The 22,901-nt window shown below is 36.1% G+C and overlaps 1 protein-coding gene across 2 annotated transcripts in view; it reads right to left on the reverse strand.

Moving 5' to 3' along the window:
- The window catches only part of CACNA2D3 (calcium voltage-gated channel auxiliary subunit alpha2delta 3), a 674,683-nt gene that overhangs the window by 8,679 nt on the left and 643,103 nt on the right, over positions 1 to 22,901 (reverse strand). For both annotated transcript variants that reach the window (XM_067463553.1, XM_067463552.1), the window contains one exon: positions 19,698 to 19,809. In XM_067463553.1, coding sequence (XP_067319654.1) covers positions 19,698 to 19,809 — 112 coding nt within the window. The remainder of the gene's footprint in view (positions 1 to 19,697; positions 19,810 to 22,901) is intronic.

The following is a 22,901-nucleotide window of genomic DNA, read 5'->3' on the forward strand; positions in this document are numbered from 1 at the left end:
TAGGACCTCTGGAGTTAAGATGAACATATATGTCATTATCAGTATCATTGAATCAAACTTCTGTGAAAGATTAAACATTATTTTACTGCACTATGTAACTGGCTTAAAAGTCAAAAGAAGGTCTTGTGCTTAATATTTATGGTCAAAGTCTAATGTTGAAATAAGAAAACTCTTTTGAAGTTAAGCTAGTAAATCAAAAATAGACATCTCCCTCTTTTACAACATTTCAGAGTCAGCATCACCATCTGCTGAGAAAGCAATATCACAATGGATAACAACACCAAACTTTTAGTCTCTGAGACATAACCTTACACACATAAAACATAATTAACTGCCGTGGTCTTTATCTTTTGAAGTCATATTTCATTATTTTTCATAATCATCACCACCCAATTGAATCCATTCTCAAACTTGGATCAGTATCTTGATCAAGCACAAACATCCTCTAGACAAAATACAATCAATCATGCTCATCAATTTCCTTCAAAAGGTGGGAAGACCCCACCCCTCCTCAGAATAATGAAAATCCCATTATAGCAGCCCTTATATTATTATTATTATTATTATTATTATTATTATTATTATTATCTTTATTTATACCCCGCTAGCATCTCCCGAAGGACTCGATGCAGCTTACAAAGGCCAAGGCCTCAAAACACAACATAACAATACAAAACCTAAAGCAAATTAAAAACAATTAAAGCAATATTAAACAACAAGCAATAAACAATACACCAAGACACAATAAAACTGGGCCGGGCCAGAGTAATTAAAAGTGCTGATGTGACAGGTGATATATAAGGATTATAGGGTAAGTGCAGTGTGCAGTGTGCGGCAATCTTAATTCTAATAAAGTTTTTCTGGGACTTGTTATTGGAGTTTTCCTATTCTGGAAAGGCACATCGGAACAGCCAGGTCTTCAAGTTCTTTCTAAACACTGCCAATGTAGGGGCCTGTCTAAGATCTTTGGGGAGGGTGTTCCAGAGTCGGGGGCCACCACAGAAAAGGCCCTGTCTCGCGTCCCCACCAAATGCGCCTGCGACGCAGGCGGAATCACGAGCAGGGCCTCTCCGGATGAACGAAGTGAACGCGTGGGTTCATAAATGGAGATGCGGTCATGCAAGTAGGATGGTCCCAAACCGTTTAGGGCTTTGTAGGTAAGCACCTGCACCTTAAATTGGGCTCGGAAAATAAATGGCAGCCAGTGGAGCTCCTTGAACAGAAGGGTTGACCTCTCTCTGTAAGGTGCACCAGTTAACATCCTGGCCGCTGCCCGTTGGACCAGTTGGAATTTCTGAGCCGTTTTCAAGGGCAGCCCCATGTAGAGCGCATTACAGTAGTCCCATCTAGAGGTGACCAAGGCATGGACCACCCCGGCCAGATCAGCCTTTGCGAGTTACGGTCGTAGTTGTCGCACGAGTCTCAATTGTGCAGCCCTTCTTCTAGTACTGTGTTGAAATCCATCTATTTATTCAAATATTTACACACAATTTTTCAATGGAAAATTGCCCAAACAGCTTAAAATGACTAAATATAAGATATCATCAGACAGATAAAATAAAAAAAATATAAGCAACAATAGTTGAAATAAGCCATAATTCAACACTAACTGAGGTTAGAGTCTGATTAAAAAGTCTAATCACCAGTGTTTTATTTCAGGATAATAGGGACTGCTGGAGGGTTTAGAATACATTAGAAAATGCATGATAGGAACATCTTGGTGAAGATTAGCTATAGAGCTATCAAGATTGATTTCATCTGGAACATTTAGCAGCAACTCCATGAATTTAGTTTTAGTCCAACTAAACAAGGTAAAGTGTCAGACGTTTCCATAAAAGCTTTGTGGACATGAGCAGCTACTTTACATAGAATGGGATCCAAAAACCAGGGAGCTATTTCCACGAACCCAAGGCAATATGAGTTTTTCTAGAGCAATCTTTGGCATTATCTTGATGTGGGAAAGGGTGGGACCTATGTCTACTATTAATAAAGAGTAAGTAAAACAAATCCAAATGTATAAACCTTGTGCTTAGCCCTGAAGAACTTTATGGAATCTGACTATAGAAGCTGAAAAAACTCAGGGCTTGCTAGCTTGCTTAGGTATGATAGGTGCTCAGCACCTGTTCAAACAAGGCCTTTCCCCAAGAGGCTTAGATGGACAGTTAAGTCCTACCTTTCAAACACTCTGTTTTAGCTTGCATTCCATCATGATTACTTTGGGATCTCATTTCACAGCTGTCACATTTTGATTTTTTCCCCTCCCCATTGTTGGTTTAAGTATGAAAAGCAACCTACACACACATACATATATACAGATATCTTAAATGGAAAATGAAGAACAGCCTGTACTCAAATATATGTTACTCATAATTGCCAGTTGCATAAAACAACCCTAATGGAGCGGAACAAACTTCAACTGTTCAACATGCAGATATTTGTTGTTCTGGTTTTCCAACCTCATAATGTGTTTTCCAGGCTGCTAGGTATATTTCTAACTCACATTCCCCTTAATATTCATTTTTCAAAACCTGAAAGAGTGTGATTTCTCCACTGCTGATGAAAACTAGGCTAGTTGTTTGAATAATAGATGGGATAGAGGATGGACTATTTAGATGATTTGTAAAATAAGATTATATATGTGAGTAATTATAGTTGAAGATAAATGAACCTGAGATACATTAAAATATCAGTGTTCAAATCACAACTTCTAATTGTGATACTAGGATCATTCAGCCATTTTTTTCCATTATAAGTTGCAGGACAGGAGTGGAACAATGTTATTTGGCACCAATATTATTATCCTATTTCTAGTATTATAACAGTCCTTCCCCCTCCCCATCCTCTTTTCATTTAATGTGACATGTGGATTGTACACAGGCAATCTGTAAAGTTGGGTGCCTGCAGAACTGGAATCACTGTCCATATGAAATCTTCATTCCCTTCCTTTTGCAAATATCATGCCAGGAATATGGATATCAGGGTGACGGAATGGAAATAATTTTTGATAGGAGTCCTTCCTTACTTTGCTTCATCTTTTCTCTTTCTCTTAAAAACTGATTTATTGAAAATGCAAAGCTTTTATTATATTTTATTATATTGCCTAGCCCTAGACAGTAAGACTGGAGAATTGGAGTGAATGAGAACTATTGTTTTACCTTTAATTTTCTAAAATAGCATAAGAAACCAAACAATTTCTTTTTCTGTGACAAATCATTTTACCCAGACTAGTCCTACACTTCCAACCCTCAGAATCCTCCATTTAACACCTTTCTGGATTGAGATCCTGTATCTCAGTGTGACACTTTAAATGCAGACCTGTGGCTGTGTTGTTATGTGAGTTCTATATTAGGCATAGATAGACTCCTTATTGGGCTTAATGGAAACAGCTAGAAATATATATATGAACAAAATAAAATAATCATATTTTTACAAACAAAATAATGTATGGGGGTTGGAATAAGAGAATGTGAATTAATTTTCAGCAAAGGAATAAAAACACAAGTTCATACAGCAACAAGAACTGTCTGCATTCCCAAAGTCATAGCTTATTCTTTACTATGCATGGACATTATGTCAGAAGTTGGACGTTCTTGGATTTTTCTTTGACCAAATGTTAAAAATAATTCATTCTTAACCAATGCAAAATAATTAATTTTATAAGAATCCCGAGAAATATTCCAGTCATAATTCTTCTTTTTGGTTCACACCATTTTCACATGTATTTATAACTTTAAAATACTGACAACTATAAATATTATGTCAACAAAAGTCCTCATGTAGTTAACAATTGATACCCTTCTTATAAAAAACTATAATCATTAGGTTATTTTCCCCCTTTTGTGGTGTGTTATGAAAGGGGGGGGGGTGTTATTCTTTGGATAATTCACCAATGCCATATTATTATCATTCTAGGAGAAAACATAGTTCATAACAGACTGTGGTCAGGGAAGAAAAAGGACAAATCATGATGGTACCAATTGCTTCAGAAAGTATTCATTCCCATCCCTTCAAAGCTTTTTCAGTCTCTTTGGGTCTTTTCAAGTTGTTTCCATAAAAACACAGAAAAAGCAAATATGGAAAAAAACAAACGTTCCTACCAATCTGTCCCCTCCTTCCATCCCTGTGAAGTGGTAAAGAAACAGCTTTTAAACAGGCAAACGGGAGCCAAGAACACCCATGCAGATCTTGTCTTGACTAGGTCAGATGCTCCTCAGCATGTTCTGGGCTATTATTTCCATGTCTTACTGGTGTTAATGATATATATTGTAGAGGGATGTAATTCTTCCTTAAGTTCTTCTCAGACGAAGCAAGGAGAAAATTTTGGCCATTTTGTTCCTACTATGATAAAATATTTGAAAATCATGTATTTTTTGAAGCTTATTTGCAAGAAATGACCTGCCCTGCACTACATTTGTATGTGGTTATTTTAATAGACACATGGAGTTGGAGGAGACCACAAGGGCCATCCAGGCCAATCCCTACCATGTAGGAATGCATAATCAAAGCACTAGAAAAAGAAACAAAATTTTCTACACAGGAAACAGTACTCTGAATACAAAAAGTAACATTTTATACAGAAAATAACAGAAAAAGATGACCAGAAAATGCTATCCTCTGTACAATCACCTAAAATATTTGTGCAGAATAAATCCTGAAGTGCAAAGATTCTTATCAATCCTCATTCTTTTCACCAGGGTTTAGTGGTTCTTGAAAGGCATATTCTTGACCATTTTAAAAATATTTTGAAATATTATTTCTATCCTTACTGTCGAATTTTCATGCTTCTTGATTCACAAATAAACTTCTGGCATGGTTTTTTCAAATATCAGAGCAACTTGCCTGCCACTGACCTTTACTTGAATGTATAAATCATTTAGAAGATGAGCTGATAGGAAGAGCAGCTTGTTGAGAAGAAACTTGCATCCAAATTTAGTTCAGTTTGCATCCAGCTCAACAATCAGGGTAAATTTCTCAACCCAGCCACAATTTTTGATAGGTTTTCCTAGGTGCCCCATACAAAAACATCTATGGAACTCTGCATGATTCCATCCTGTTTGTTGTTATGCAAAATATCATAGGAAGCCAATGAATGGGAAGTTCACAGAAGTTTGATAAATAACACTACTTAGACAAAGTCTCATCGTCTTTGTATGGAAGGCTTTGATTTGTTTAAAGGCACAAAATCACGAAAAAGAAACAGAATATTGTAGTGTCTCAAACCCTTAAAATAAACAGAACTCCCCACTAACAAGTCTGTATAACAGGCACACACTTACTAAAACCATCCCAAAATCTTCACCGTAAAAAAAAAACCCTCTTTAGAAATATTGTCATTTTTCATCTATCCAGCAGATTCTCCCATTCTCCTCCATTCAGGCTAGAAAATAGAATTGTCTACAGTTTTGACATGCACTTTGTTGTTTTCCTCAAAGATGGGACCTCTGAGTATCCAAGGACCTCTGTTGCCTGAAGTTTGTATATTCAAACACATAATTCAAATTTGTTGTATTGACAGCTGTACTCTTTCGTTTCCTCATCTGAGTTAACAGCATTCAGCACAGGTTTTGCAGGAGCTGCATTATATCTCTGTGCTTTTCTACTACAGGACTATGAACCTATAAGATAGCTCCTCGCTTCAAGGTCCTGAAATTCCTGATCAATTATATCTATCATTAATCAGTGGTTGTTGCTTCCCGCTCCCAACTCCTGAAAGATGAGAGCTTCTTAAACCAATTGGTTCCTATTATTTTCCATCCCTAGAAAAACCCATCCTTGGCTATTAGGCATGTGCAATCCATGGTTCTAAATGGTTCTAAAGTACTTACAAAACTAAAGTTTTGGTGGTGAAAACTAGGGGGCGCTGGTGTTTTGCTTCTACAGTGTTGCTAAAGTCATGGTGGTGAAACTTTCAGAACTCTAACACAGCTTTCAAAATTTCATTATAAATGGCAGTTCCTAATAGGTTCTGTCATAAAAATCACCAATAATGAAATAATAATGACATTTTGAAAGTTTTGTTAGAGTTCTGAAATTTTCACCACCAGAACTTTAGCAACACTGTAGAAGCAAAGCACCAGTGCCCCCTAGTTTTCACAACCAGAACTTTAGTTTTGTAAGTATTTTAGAATCATTAAGAACCATGGATTGCACATGCCTATTGGATATATCTCACTAGATGACACAGGGTGGCCAAATATTGATTTATTTTCTTTTTATTCCATCTTTCTCTTCATAGGAACTTAAGGTGGCTAACAATAACTCAAGGCAGCTAAAACTAATAAAAATGGATATGAAACAACTTCCCAGAGCTGTAGTGACATGAATACATTTGCTGAAAGAGTCAAAACTTCCATCACAGGTGCATCTACACCATAGATTTAATGCAGTTTGACCCCACTTTAACTGCCATGTCCCAATGCTATGGAATCCTGGTAGTTGTAGTTTGGTGATGCACCAGCACTCTTTGCCAGAAAAGGTAAAAGATTGTAAAAATTACAATTCCCGTGATTCCACAAAATTGAGCCCTGGCAGTTAAAGTGGAATCAAATTGCATTAAATCTACAGTGTAGATGAACCCCTGATCATTCTCAAATAATATATTGATATATTATACTGGGAATTGGCTTCTGGGAAGAAAATGTAATATAATTTGATATAAATATTTATTGCTAGATGGAAACAAATAGCTCCTCAACCACCTTCCATTTTTAATAGATTGTTTTTTGTAAGATCACAAAATAGTTATTTAAAGAATCTATCATGGTTCAAATTTTTATCTGAATATAAAAGACAAGTGCATTCAACTGATTTATTTTTGCCTTCTTTGATCTGCAAAGTTAATTTTAATCCTAGCATTTATGAAACCTTTCCAAAGTAAATAGATAGAAAAGGAGGATCAGAGGTGACAGAAATAGATTTGTACTGTTTTGACAATTCATCAAGCCACATCAGATAAAGAAGTGTCAAAAAGATGTCTTGCTGGCATTGAGATTGTTGAAAAGTTATCACTGGAGAACATAAACATATCTAAGAAAAGGAAGATGTTGCACTTGAATGCTTTCTATTACTGTTTTGACAGTGCCCAAATAAAACAGATTCAAAAGACACTGGGAACAATATTTCATTCAAATACATTCAGCCACATTTAAGTCAAGAGCGTTATGAAGTATACAGACTTTTAATATCCCATTTACTATTGGAGAAAATTTTAAGATCAAAACCCAAGGTTCTGGGAACACTCTACCACTATTACATTAACATTCAACAGAAACTCTTGAGATAAATTAATCAATAGTTGTAATATATCAGATCCACATTCTAAAATATATTTTCTTGATTGATCTTTCTCCATGCTAGGATTTCTCAGTGACTATTTTTCATCCTAATAAAGGTTTCCCAAAAATGTTGAACTATATCCTCCAGTGGAGAATCACCATGGTTGAGTGATCTGAGTGTTGGACTATAATTCAGGAGACCAGGGTTTGAATTCATGCTCTGGGTGACCTTTGTAAAGTCAAAATCCTATCTGAATATCTTGCCAAGAACCTCCTGTGATAGGTTTATCTTAAAGTCACCATAAATCAAAAATGACTCAAAGGCATAGAGCCTAAAGTCTTCTAGAACCAAGGAAATGCCTCATGTTACCTTGTGGTGAATATGTTGATGTTTCCGCTAAAGATCAGGATTGTTGGAGAGCCTTTTGGTATGGCCAAAATCCTTGTAAACAAACTTAAGAATAGAACTTCAGACTGCTGCTGTTCACCTAGCTCTCTCAACAAAACACAGAGCCTCTGGGCTAAAACTGGTTTTTGACACCATATGCTGGCAACCAACTGGGTAAAGTAGTAAATTACAAAGGAAAATAACTAGAGTAGTAGAAATGAAAGGTCTTAGCTTCAATGCAAAACAAACACCATAAGGGTGTTAATCCTTCCCTATGCTATCCAAGACTCAAGCTCTCTCTCTCTCTCTCTCTCTCTCTATATATATATATATATATATATTAGGCCTGGGCGGTTTCGTTCGTTAATTTTGTAATTCGTTAAATATTCGTTATTTTTAACAATTACAAAACGATTACAAAACATATTTTCAAACCCGGAAGTGTTTTTAAATATCGAAACGGCATCCTCCATCTTTTTTACGGGCTTCCGCCCGTTTCGGAAATGACGTTTTAGGGATGGAGGATGCTGGGTGCGCCGGGAGCCAATCCGGCGCTCCCAAGCACCGTGGCTCATTGTTATTGGGCGGGCTGCCCTTTAAAAGCGGCTCCGCGTGGCCGCATTGCTCATTGCGAAGGAGACGGGAGGTGCGGGAGGGAGGCTTGATGGTTGGCTCTTGGCTGCTTGCATTCATTCATTCATTCATTCATTGCTTGTGCTTGCATTCATTCATTCATTCATTGCTGGGAGCAGCGGGGAGGCTTTGCCCTGTTTTCGCCCCACAACAGGGTAGGGCAAGCATTTTGTTAATTTTCCATTTTTAAATATTTCTGAAAAATATCTTTTTCTTTTATTCTTTAAAAAATTCAAAAAATATTCTAAAAAAAGAAAAGACCCTTGTGTGCCTGTGTGTGTGAGTTTGTCCCTGTCCTGTGGCATTGTTAATTTTCTTTTTTTAAAATATATTTATTGCAATTTTCATATATATACAAACATTAGAGATATTGGGGGGTGGGGAAGTTCAGAAGTAGAAAGAGGAGGGGAAGAAGAGGAGAGGGGAAGGGGAAAGGGAAGGGTGTGGGGTCGTGTAGGTAGGTAGAGCAGAAAAGGATAAGGAGAGAGGAAAAAGGATATATGAGTATATGAGTGCAGTGAGAGTGACAGTTAAAAGAAAAGATTCAAGATGTTTCGTTCTTCAATCTGCTTGACTTCCAGGATTCTTCTTCAGGGAGGTCTTTTCCTTTTCTTTCCTTTCCTCTTCCTTCGTCTTTCTATTTCTCCGCCTCTTTAGTCAACTAGTATATGGTTTCTGTCCTTCTCCTTGTCCATCTTTTTCTTTTCATTTTTTCCCTTCCTTTTCTTCATTTTCTCTCTGTCTGGCTTTTATCTATTTATGGTGTACTCATAGTTTTAGTTATGTAAATTTAAATATTCTTTAAATTTTGTCCAATCTGTTTCGGTTTCCATTATTCCTTTACTTCTTTGCATAATGAAACTCAGTCTATCCATATTTCTAACTTCCATCATTTTTCTTCTCCAGTCCTCTAAGCTAGGAATTTCTTTTTTTCTCCATAGTTTAGCAAAGCACATCCTAGCCGCTGTTGTTGCTAGAAATAGTAATTTCTCCTTATCTTTGTCCATTTTTAAGTTTGCTGTGATGCCTAATAGAAATATTTCTGCTTTTAGGGGGATTTTAATTTTCAATAGTTTTTGCAGTATTTTTTGAATTTCCAACCAATATCTTCTCGTTCTCTTACATTGCCACCACATGTGGTACATCGTTCCTTCTACTGTTTCACATTTCCAACAATTTGAATTTGCTTTTTTGTAATATTTATTTATTTTGGCAGGTGTCATATACCATCTGAAATAAATTTTAAACCAGTTTTCTCTCATATCATATGCCTTTAAGTATTTTAATTTTTTCTTCCAAATCATCTCCCATTCTTCTGTTCCAATTGTTCTTCCTATATTTCTCGCCCATTTCACCATGCAATTGTTAATTTTCCATTTTTAAATATTTCTGAAAAATATCTTTCTTTTATTCTTCAAAAAATTCAAAAAATATTCTAAAAAAAGAAAAGACCTTTGTGTGCCTGTGTGTGTGAGTTTGTCCCTGTCCTGTGGCTGTGTTCGCTCCACAACAGGGCAAGCATTGTTAATTTTCCATTTTTAAATATTTCAAAAAATATTTATAAATAAATATTTCAAAAAAATTCAAAAAATATTCTAAAAACGAAATTAACGAAATTTCGTAAATACTGAACTTTTTCAAAGGAAAATTTTGTAATTATTTTAAATATCAAAACGCAAAAACCCCCCAAATACAAATCGATTTTAGAAACAAATTTTTGCGTTGTTACCCAGGCCTAATATATATATATATATATATATATATATATATATAAATTTATTTCTCATATTTTTATTCCATCCTTTTCATCCCTGAGGGGGGATTCAGGGCGGCTTACAACAGGCAACTATTTGAGATAGAGGGAGGTAGGATGGCTGGAGTTATACTTAAAAATGTACCTGTTCTGACTTAAAAACAAATTCAGCTTAAGAACAAATCTACAGAATATATCTTGTTTGTAACTTGGGGACTACCTGTATATAGTAAAAAGCCTACTTTGTCCACCCCTAATTTAAAATCCCAATAGAAATCCTCCCACAACATCCTCACACCTCATAAATAATTCCACCCCATAAATAATCCCCTTTTCTACACTTTCTCTTACTTAATCAGATCACTAGAAAACTTTGGCCTATCCAGCCTTAACTTAATATCTGGCTCCTGCGCTTTACCACCTGTTCCTGCCCTATCGTTGTATTGTATTAATTGACTTGGCCCGCCTAGCCCATATTTTTTATCTGGCTCCTACACTTTTTTATCAGCCACCCCGAGTTCCTTTGGGGAGATGGTGGCAGGATACAAAAATAAAGTTATTATATGATATTATTCTTCTTCTGTCTTTCTTCTCACCCAGGAAGATTCTTATCCCTGTCTGTCACAATTCAAACTTTGTTCTATATTCATCATTGAAACCATGTAATCCCCTTATGAGACCTGGCAGAGAGAGAGAAAAAACCTTCCCAGTATAATAAACTTTCCTTTTACCTCTGATAAATTGGCAGTGTGGAATTATTCATTACTAATGTTTCCATACTAAATCTAACATACTGGAATGCAAGAGAAGAATGAGTGCCAGAGTGAGTTCCTATTGTGGCAGTACGAAGTAGTTGTAACTCACGTTGAACACTTGTTGAAATAGAAGGAAAACAAAAGCAGAAACTTATTTTAATATTCTAATATTATTTTAATATTTTTATGTAGTTATCCAATTTGTTTATAAGTGAACTACACAGGGAATTAATTTTCTCAGTGCTAATGGGGGGAACGAGACATTTCATTCTGAAGTAGACTCTGGTGCTCAAAGGCTAGATTATTAGGATTAGAACCAATCACTAGAAATAGAAAATCAATAGATCTGTTCATCATGAAATCTATTGGGCAGTGAAATGGTAGATTCATCACTGCAGATATTTAAGGAGAAGCTGGACAATTGTCTCACAGAAAAACAATGCTGTAGAAAACTGAGGTGCAATTTTATTCTGCATTGTACAGCCTTGCACAGACCAGATGATGAGACTACATGCTTTTCCCTCTCTAATTCTTTTTTAGTTTTGATGTAGCTATGTTTTTTTTTTGTTATAGTTCTAGGCCATCACAGGTTTTTCATGGAATATTGCAAAGAAAAGAGAATTAGGAACCACAGATAACATCTGGTTCCTATAAATCCTTCATATCCAAACTTTACTAAACATATATCTAGGTCATACTTGTCTTCAGCTCACAATTAAAACTACTTGGGACCAAAATCCAATTCACTGAATTCCTCAGGTGTATGCATCCTTGGGTCGAATGGCTACTCCTTCCTAGGAAGTGTATTTAGGATACCAGCCATAATCTGGTAAAGCACCTAATGAGAGCTGGAAAGAAATAACATGCAATTTGCTCTAATTATAGCTGGTTTGAATTTTTGAGAGTTGAATTGATATTTCTGTGAAACTGGCATAGCCTGACCATTTGCTGTCTCAGCCCTATAATCATGTCGTCAGATGAAAAATGTGAGGACTCCAGAGCACCCTCACATGGACCTTTCATAAAATGAGTGCTCTGTACATTAAGCACATCATTTATACATTATTGATGATACAATTTTATGATCCAACTGAGTTGTAACAATACAAGGTCTCTATTTTAAAGGAAACCAAACAAAGCATTGCTTGTATTTCACTGCCAGTTCCTAGCTTTTTGTAAATGCTTTGAGAACACAGGTACTTCAAGGGAGGATGGCATGTTTCAGCTTCTTTAGCCTCATCATCCTGTTATTAGAGCCCCATGTCCCCAGCCACCACTACTTTATCATCTAAAACAATGCTTCTTAAACTTTTCCCAGTTGCAAACCCTTTCTCACCAAGACATTTTTATGTAAGCCTACGTATATAGGTTTAAAAATAGGTATAAAAATCAGACATTCACTGATAATAAATCAGCATTTGCGAGACTTGCTAAACAGGCTCGTTTTCCATTTTATGAAATACAGCTGAAGCATTCTCTGCAGACTCCATTTTAAATACTACATGTTGTTGTTAACAGATTTGCGTAAACATTTAAAAGAATCAATAGGTGGCAACGTTTTGCTGTTGCCATTTGTTTTTAGGGTATCTAGGCCCTATGTAATGTTTCACAAAGGACTGTAGCTAATTTTTTTTATATTATAACAGCTAACTTTAATTAATTCTTTAATACATATTGCTTTAACTGGTATATTTTCTCCAAAATCCACTGATTAACCCATGCGTTTTTATATACAGTCCTTTGATCTCAAGAACTGGATCTCTTACTTATCTACTATGGTTCAAATAAACCTTTAATTATACTTGTGAATAGCCTTGCCACACTCTCTCATCCACTGGGGCAAACAAAGAACCATGTTTTCATTGGAAGACTGAAAATATGGAAAGTTGGAAATGTGAAGAGAGGAGTAGCATATACTACTGTCACTCCTTTAAGGAGGGAGGAGGAAATATCTCCAAAACACTTCTATCTATTTACATGTACAGCACAGGTATGCTAATGTATTTAAAGTCCTTGTTTATTTCTTGAAGAGAAAGAACTTAATTTCTACTGCTCTCTCCTTCTGTATACATGAAGTTTATACAAATGCCACTGAATTAAAAAACAATGGTTAAAGGAAAGGTTATACACGTTACCTGTACTGGTATGTAAATAACACTCATGTTAATGTTCTTTTTATTTATTTATGGAATTCATATCTGACTCAAATGATTTTGTCCTATCAAAACATAAATACTGTTCTGATTAGATTCTGAAATTACTTCTACTGGAATTTAGTTAACTAATGACCAAGACCTACTAAACATAATGGAAGAACCGCAATCACCTTTTGTTTTAATGAGGCCAAGAAGTGAAGCTTACTTCTGAGTAAATATGCTTAAGATTGCAGTAGTCATCCAAGTTCATTGTAGCTGGATTGGACCCATTATAGTATTCCTCTGATGGTAAACCATTCAGTAATCTGCCTTTATAAAAACTTTTAAAATAAACAATTCCATAATAACTTACTGGAAAATGTGAAAAACAATGTAAAAATATCCAGTTTTGTATTCTTGTTGACAGTCACCACTTTTGAAAAATATGGTCTGACTTGTTTTCAACTGCTTTTTAAATAGAGGATTAATTTTCTAATCAGTGAGGTATAGAATGACAAAATTGTTGACTAGGGCAGCCAGGCCATAACCATAATGGCATTCTTATATAATTTTTACTTTCTTTTAGGTTCCTGCAATCTCTAAGGCCCCTATATTTTGGAAAACAATTTAAATGTAGCAAATCATAAAGTATAAATAATGTATTCATATCAATTGGGGGAAAGGAGAGAAAAAAAATCAATGTCTAAGAATGACATGTCCAAGACTGCATGAATTATTTCCATGGGTTCATCTTGGGTTTTCAATTTCTAAGCCTAACAGCAAATGCATCACACTTGCTGAGATGAGATCACTGTATCTTGCAGAAATGGCTTTCTCAAGGGTGATTGATGCTACAAAAGGTTATTCCTATTCATCCAAAATAACCATGAAACATCAACTTGTGGTGAATAGGGAACAATGTGACCAACATGCTTTGAATTCACTGTTTGGATGGAATTTATACATTTTTGTTCAGCTCTCTCCCTGCAATCAAGTTCCACACCACGGAACGAAAATGTGAACCTACTCAAGTAAAAAGGTATGGATTCAATTTAATGCATGTAAAGTTGTGTGGAGTCTGCTGCATGAATCTCTACATTACAAGGATGAAACGATATTCTAATTTGAATAGTTTTTCTGTAGACCAGCATGAACCCATTATTTTGCTGGAGTAATATTGTTTGAAAATGGTTTGAGACCAGAAGACCTGCAGACATGTTTTAGCAATTTTTGTAAGACTGACATAAAAAGAGATGATTAACAGAGATAACATAACAACACACTTCCACTATACAAAAAATAAAATAAATGCAAAGCACTTTTGTAACACTTTTGCTGAGCATTTTCTGTATCATTTTTGAGACTTACTGAGAAGAAGAAATGTCTAGCACAAGCTTTCATGGACTGCAGTCCTCTTCAGCAGATGCAACTGGAGTCCCCCCCCCCCCCGCAAAATGTTTGTTAGAACTTTCTTTTTTTTAATCTCAAAAATTATTTATATTTTTTAATGCTAGACCGGACTAACACAGCTATCCTTTAAACCCTCTTCCACTGTGATACATTTTCTTGAAGAAACTGGACTATGCAAAATTCATGAACAGAATTACTTTTATGAATGAGTTCTCCATCATCATTATATTAAAAGTTTCAGGTTTATAGAGTTGCCTAATGGTGGGGTGCATTTTTTCTGTGAGGAATTTTTATAACACATCCCCACCCACTATGAATTCTTGAGTAAAACAAAGTTATGTGAGAGAACTATGCCGTCAGGAATAGAACATTTTGAGTCCTTCCCAAGTCACAATTTCTTGATTACTAATGACAGTAATTGAATAAATTACACAGTGAAGAGTGTTCCCATGAGTCTTGAACACTTATTCAAATTATTTCTTTGGTTTACCATTTCTTGCAAAGAAAAATAATTGGTGCCTTGAGATCAGCGTATTACTAACATAGAGAGATTTTCTTTCCACTATGGAATACAAAATGATTTTCTATGAAAATTATCTTGGTTTATTGTTTTTAATATACTATAATTTGTAGTAAATTTAGTTTTCAACTCTATTCATCCAAGTACTGCTGAATTAGATTATTTTCTCTGACCTGATATTACCTTTAAATATCTCAAATGTATATTTCATTGGGAGAAAGTGCAGGCCCAGTCCATCTTTTGTTTGCATATATGAAGTCCCTTTGAGGATTGAAATGATGATGATGATGATGATGATGATAATGTTAAAGTAAATTATTCTATGATTCTAAGTGCTTTAAGGCTTCATTGCTCTATCTAATTTGGTGCCATGTTAATATGAACATTGAAAAACTGACTGATTATATGTTCTTAAAATATTGTGCAAAATATTATTTAAAAGGGAGATCAACCTCATTTGCAAATGCTATAATGTTCCTGGATTTCTGTATTAGCATTGTGGAAATTTTGCAACAACTTCCAATGATTAAAAAAACTTTGCTCATCAATACACACCTTTTCTATATAATTTCCTACGTATAATGTGCATTTTTCACTGATTTTCATCTAGAAAACTTCAGCAAAAAAATTCTGGAAAAAGAGAAACTGAAGAATAATTTTGTTCCTGTGATCTAAATGAAAACTTAGAATTACATGTCTAAAGAGAAGGGGGAAAACCAATCTGAAAATTCATATGCGATTTCACAGTGCATAGCCATCAGTTTCAAGGAAGCTGAATTCTAAGGAAACTGTACATTCCAAGAGAGGACCCTTATTCTGATCCAATTGGTGCCCCCCTCCTGATAGATTATTCTCAAATTGAAGTTTACATGCTAAATGGCATAATGTGACTCACTTTGGAGCTTTTCAAAAATGTCAGTTTGAAGCATATTCAGGTTTAATATTAGCACAAACTGCCAATGTTTTCTATAAGCTCTGGAATTAGAAAAAGCATTGGGATTTTTTAAAAAGACTTGATTAATGTTGCTCATTACATCACACATAAGTTAGTTTAAAATTTAGGTTACAACAACAACAATACTTTATTTAAATACCGCTCTATCTCACCAAGCGGTTTCCAAGTAACATAATCAATACATACAAAGAAAACAGCACAAACATAAAATTAACAAGACAATATAAGCATTTAAAACCACAATAGCACATATATTTAAAATAATCCTGCCTGTTCAAGGCAGTTTAAAAGGCCGGGCCGGGCTAGTGCGATTTTAGAGGGCCCGGGAAATTAGGTAGAGTCTATGGCTGTACATTTCCAGGGCCTAATAGAAGAAAGTGACCTGGGTAATTTGTAGAAAAAGATATGGTCAATTTCAACAGTATATGGGGCAGAGCTAGAACTAGTCGTTCTCAACCACCTGTTTAAACCACCAGGTCTTCAGGCTCTTACGAAAGAAGGGGAGGGATGGGGCCTGTCTTATTTCTCCAGGAAGGGCGTCCCAGAGGCGGGGGGCCACCACCAAGAAGGCCCACTCCCTCGTCCCCACCAACTGTGCTTGTGATGGTGGTGAGAGCGAAAGGAGGGCCTCCCCGGAAGATCTTAAAGTTCGCACCGGTTCATAGAACGAGATGCAATCGCAAAGATAGGCGGGGCCCAAACCGTTAGCAAAAGATCTGTTTCTTTAACATTCTGGTATTTCTTCGCCTTCCTTCTGTTTTCTTTTTTGGTGTTTCTTTTCATGATTGTGTTTAGGTTGATATATATTGGCTGAAGACAACACCAAAGAGCTTGGCTGATTCCTTTGTCTGTTCTTCTAGATTATTAATTTGTTGTGACTGGGAGATATTATGAGTAAATATGACCTATAATTTACAACAGTCATTAACCTTGTCTCTTATTTTGGCTTTTTCAAATAACAACTAAAGTTAATGGAAAGGTAGATTTTGATTCCAGTTCCACCCACTAGTGTCAAGTGTGAAAGAAAGGGAGCTCTTGGCTCAAAAAGAGGTGTAGATTCCATACAATGTGCCCTATATCTGAAAATGTTAAAATTACACTTCCTTTTTATATCCCATATACCTGTGTCTATCTATGTGTGAAACAAATAAACATAGGCATGGATAAAATCTAGCATGTTAAAAATGCTCTTTAATGAATTCAGTCACATGTACATAACATAATGCAAAATAAGATACACGGGGAAAATCATCACCCACCAAGAATCATCAATCTCCACTCAAAATCTGGAACAAACTGTTGCTTAACATTTCACTACCTCTTAAACTGTGAGTCCCAACCCCAAATGGGGTCCCCTTAGCTAAATGTTTGAGTCCTGAACATTTGGCAGCAGTAAAAGTTTTCTGAACATCACCTAGTGACTGTTTCAGATATTTACATGAATCTGTTATGCAGTATTTATAATGGACTTTGCAGACAATGTTTCAGCTGCACTTCATAAAAAGGAAAATCAGACTGTTCAGCCAACCTTGCAAATGCTGTTTTTTAAAAAAAATCAGTGAATGTTTCATTTTTCAATTATTTTATATACCTACCTATATGCCTGGGGTCACATAAAAATGTCTTGGGTTGAAAGGGGTTGCGAGTGGAAAAGTTTAAGAAGCCCTGTTCTAAAGAGTCTAACATGGATGCATTTCCAAGAAAGAAAACCTATAATCCAACCATGCTTGGGGGGGGGGGGGGGCACCTCTGGATCTACAGACCTGACATAATGAAACCACATAGCTTTAATTTAGAGGAAAATATTTCTCTTGACTCAGCATTATCCTCTAATTTCATTCTTACACTCTCAGAATTCTGTAACTACTCCTGGATGCTGCTTATCTACACCAGGGACTCCCAAACTAAGGCCTGTCAGCTGGATGCAGCGCTCCAAGGTCATTTACCCTCTTCCCCCCAAAAACTTTAGACCTAACAACTTGAAGGCACACAGGAACAACAGCAATTCTAATTAACTTGACTAGCTCATCAGGCAAAAGCAGGCCCACACCTCCCATTGAAATACTGGTAAGTTTATTTTTTTATAAAAATTATTCTTCATTTTCAATATTGCATTGTTTTTTCATGTTTTTCTGCACTACAAATAAGATATGTGTACAGGAATTAGTTTTTTTTTTCCAAATTATAGTCTGCCCCCCCCCCCAACAGTCTGAGGAACTGGCCCTCTGCTTAAAAGGTTTGAGGACCCTTGATCTACACCATTCCAGTGAGCATTACTAAGGAAGATGAAAGCAAATACATTTAGTGTTTTTTTTTAAATAAACAATTGTTTTCAATAATTTTATTTAATCAGCTTTATTTCTAAATCATCCTTTTAAGGTTCAGGTTGTAAAGGATTATAAAGGATGAACATCAACAATACTCCAAAACTGTTCTCAACACCTTAGTGTCACCTTTGCTGATGATTCTATGTACATAAGATTGTTTCATGCACAATATTAATAAAAATACTGTACAATACTGCACAATATGAATACAAAATTTCTTCAGGCTATGTGTATAAGGTATATATAAAAGATAAATGAATTTTGTGTTTAGACTTATATTTTATCTCTAAGGTATCAGTTATTATGCACATACATGCAAATACAGGTACTCCAAAATCTGGAGAAAAAAATCCACAATGCTTCAGGTATCAAGCATTTCAGACAAGGATGATCAATCTGCACCTGAAAACAGTGCTGCTAGTTGCTCTTTTAAACTCACTCACATGCATAAATCTCATCCTTACATTGATCACTGTTGTTCCTTAGATTATTTATTTATTTCACATATTTGTATCCTGCCCTTCTCACCCTAAAAGGGACTCAGGGCGCCCTTACAGAAGCAGCAATTTGATTCTGCTTCTGTATCAACAAGAAGTGAAATAAAATATCAAACATATTTTAATATAAATATATATTGAATAGGACTAAAGATTTTATGAATTCAGCAGACAACGTGACTTTGAACTCTACCCACATTTGAACTCAGCATCCTAGGATCAGCAGTAAGGTTGCGATGGGGTCAGAAATCCTGACCAGATGTTCAGCACAGATTTGATAAAGATATGATATCTAGTTTTACTGACTGATCAAGAAATTAGTTATAGGAAGGTAGAATTTGCTAGTAAACTTACATGTGCTTTTTACTCAACCAAATGGCTTGAATAAGTAATGAAGCAATCACAGACATTTAAGAAAGAACAACTAAGGACCTTCTCACATGCCCTGCCAAAAACTGACCAATATCACCATGAATTGCAGTGATTCTGACAGAGTCTTGCCAGGGGCAGGGCATGGTAACCTGTCACACTGCGCCCCACACTGTCCCAGCTTCACCCTACCTCGTCACATGGGGGGAAGCCTCAGGAAGCAAGCTCAACCCATCTTTCTCAATTGAAACATGTACTGCCACTATTTTTTGGTGGCGGCAGGGTGTTTTTGGGGTTTTTTCTTTTGCAATTTTGCCATGGAGCTACTACGGAAGTACTTTTCCAGTGTGTGATGGGTGCCGGTGGGCTTCATGGCAAAATTACAAGCAACCAGTTGCCACCGATTATTAGCCCATGTGAAGAGGTCCTAAGTCTTGTAGTGTCTCAGCCAAATAGCCATGCTATTGTTAAATTTTCTTGATAGTGGGGCCCAGTAAAGACAATCATGTCAAAGCTTTTTGCATTTATTTTCTTGGCTTACTTAATAATTTATGAACTCCAAACTTTTAAATCAAAACCCTTTTCACATGTCTTGACTAATAGCAGCTTCTAGGAAAACATGGTGTTAGTGTGAAGCTTAGAACTGCACAATCAATTCCATTATTTGAACAAACTACTTACTTGAAACAGTCATCACAATCAATATTGCCTGTGGTCTCCTTGATTGTGCGTTCAGAAACAAAGGCAGGATATTCAGTGTCACAAGGCTCTAGGGTATGTTTCAATCTCTGGGCTAAAGCAAACAAAAGAGATTGATGGTATTTAGTAATAGTTTCAGTCAAAGTACTGTAGTGTGAGATACTACTTATTAAAAACACCTTAAATGTGTGGAAATGTTATGCTGCTTCTGCCACCCTGTGATTTATGAAGGTAATGCATACAGTTTATTGTATAATTAACTAGCAGTTTATAAAGAGGATTTATTATTTTCTAAGGGGCTCAATCATCCTGGTGCTTTCCAGATGTTTCCAGATGGACGCATCTATACAGAAGAATGACTGCAACTTGACATCATTTGAAATACTATGGCTCATTGCTATGGAATCTTGGGAGTTGTAATTTTACAGGCCTTCTCTGCCAGAGTGGAGGTGCTTCACTAAACTACAACTCCCAGGATTCCATAGCATTGAGTCATTCAAGTGGCATCAAATTCAAGTGGCATCAAACTGTAGATGCACCCTAACATCTCAGCAAACCCAGCCAACATGATCAATGTTAGGAGATGATAGGTGCTGTAGGTGTTCAGGTTGCCCATCCTTGTTGTAAGAGATATTCTTAAAACATATGTCCACAATTTACCCTTATTTAATTGTTCTGAACTACAGTTGTGTGAACATCATCTCTTGACATTTTCCAAACTATTTATGTGGTGAGGGAAGGACATCTTTTAATTTTTTTTCCATACATTAGATATTTTTCAACAATTTCTCAGAAGCCATAAACACTATTAGAATGTTAGTTAGTTTCTTTCTTTATTCTTTATTGCTAAGCGGTTTTCTTCTTGCATTACTACTGTAGCTGGCCACCATTTTGTATTTATTTATTTATTTATTTACTTTGCTTCTATACCGCTGTTCTCAGCCCGAAGGCGACTCACAGCGGTTCACAAAACACAGGACACAGCAGAATTCAACACCAATATAAACAATTAATACCCTAATCTAATACACAATTATTACATAATTACTATGATAACCATTCACTAGCGTCTCGTCACTTTGTATCTCAGCAATTGTGAAGTGGTGGGGGCAGCTGTCATGACACAGAAAATTGCAACGTGCTCTTCTATTTCTAGGAAGTGCCCGAGGTTGCAAGTGTCATTTTGTTGTCTTTCTTCATCATTCTGGCTTTCTGCTTCCAAAATTCCAGATCTCAAAAAGTCCTATGGGACTTACTTCATGGAAATCTCTCTCTGGCTTTAATTGAAGTGCTGGAAGCTGCCAGAGAGATGATTTTATAATGCAAGAAATTTCTCCTGTATCAAATTGAAGGGCACTGGTAGTCATTGTATTAAAATAAAGGTGGAAAATGTTTTTAGCATTGTGCTAGTCTTACTTTTGTGTTTGTAGACATGTTTTTCTGTCATAAGCTATAATACATTGACATTGTATTATCTGCAAAGCACAATTAGGCAAGGTTTCACAGACCCACCTTCCTCTTTCTCATGAAGCTCAAGCAAAAAGGGGGAAAGCCTGCCAAGTATCTGGCAAGAGCAGAATAAGCATATATGGAGGTCCTTTTTACTGTCTGAATTTTGCAGGGTGCAACATTGTGAATGTGCCAATCAGGCCTAATCAATTGTGTTTAATATTTTCTGGAGTATTTGGAAACAACTATCGCCAGAATTAATTACTAAAGCTGGACATGGGCTCAGTCATGCTTGGAGTAGAGCCAATAAAATCAATGTACCAAATAATCATGATTGATTTCAGGGAAACAACCAAGTATGGCTGCAACCCAAGAACTAGTTAGTGGGTGAAAATAAAACTTAAAAGACACACATGGCTTCATTCGTCTTTTCAGGTACACTTGGCCATTGAATGACTTCGGAACAAATATTTAACTATATCTGTCAATTTATCTAGAATTTTCTGGTGCATACTTTCTATAATACTGATGTCAGAGTATGGTTAAAACTAAGCAGATATGGAGTATGATCGATTTGGTACCATATAGAAACAATATCAGATATTTTATTTTGCAAAGTAAAAGCAAGATGCAAGTATGAACATTAAAAAAAATCTCACACAGAACTTTATTCGAGATTTGGATGCTATTTTTAGAACAAACCAAGATAATCCTGCTGTATTGTGTGCTGTACAAAGACCTTCCTCATCAAGATAAGTAGAGAATAAGATATGCTGCCACCTAGATGTCTGAACCAGATTTTTGAGCTCTCATATGAGTGCCAGCTCATCCATTTCTAAACTATAATAATCCCTTCCTAGTGTTCAGGATGAAGGGGTACTTTCCAGCTTCCTAGTAATTAAAGCAAGGGAGCAGGTGAAGTGTATAATTACATGCTGTGCTTCCAGCTATAATGCAGATGAATATCCCTCAGATGCAATATCTTTATCTAGTGAGGTAATGGCAAACCTTTGCCCTTAAGGAAGGAAGGCTGCAAGTTAATAATACTGTTACAGCTGTAACACACATTTATTTCTGTTTTCTAAAGGAAAAGAGCCACAGATTACGAAAACTATTTTCTTGGACAATGTGAGGCCATATGAGGTATGTGATTTCTAGAGGTCACATAGGGACGCTAGAGTGTTATATCAGTTTTAGCCCCAATCCAGAAGTCTAGGGGATTAGCAGATGGCTACATTCCACTGATCCTGATGTAGGTGTTCTCTAATGAGACAGTTAGGCTGAAAATGATAGCAAAAATGCTCAGGAATGATACACTATATCCCCATAGGGTACCTAAGGAAGTAGGTAATGGATTTCCATCTTCGTGGCAGCAATAAATCAACTGCCATAAAAGGATGTGATAGGCCTTCGCTGCAGTCTTCAGACCTTTTATCTAAAGTACCCTCTATCATCTTATTAGTCATAAGCCACTGATTTCAGGATGCCTGTCGTCAGATTCTCCTGGCTCTTAATATGTACAGGAAAATGTCCTTTTGTGTGGCAGACTTCTCTTTCTGTGCCAGAAACCTCAGAATGTTTGCACATATGGAGTGCAAAGCATCTTTTCAGACACTGGGCCCGTCCAGACAGCCCCTTTATTGCAGAAACTTCCACAATAAAAAGAGTGTCTAGATGATGTTCTGGGCAGTCCTGCATTAATTCACTACAAACCAGGAAAACCTTGGTTTGTAGTGA

This window comes from Anolis sagrei, chromosome 2 (genome assembly GCF_037176765.1).
Source record: "Anolis sagrei isolate rAnoSag1 chromosome 2, rAnoSag1.mat, whole genome shotgun sequence".
Classification (NCBI taxonomy): domain Eukaryota; kingdom Metazoa; phylum Chordata; class Lepidosauria; order Squamata; family Dactyloidae; genus Anolis; species Anolis sagrei.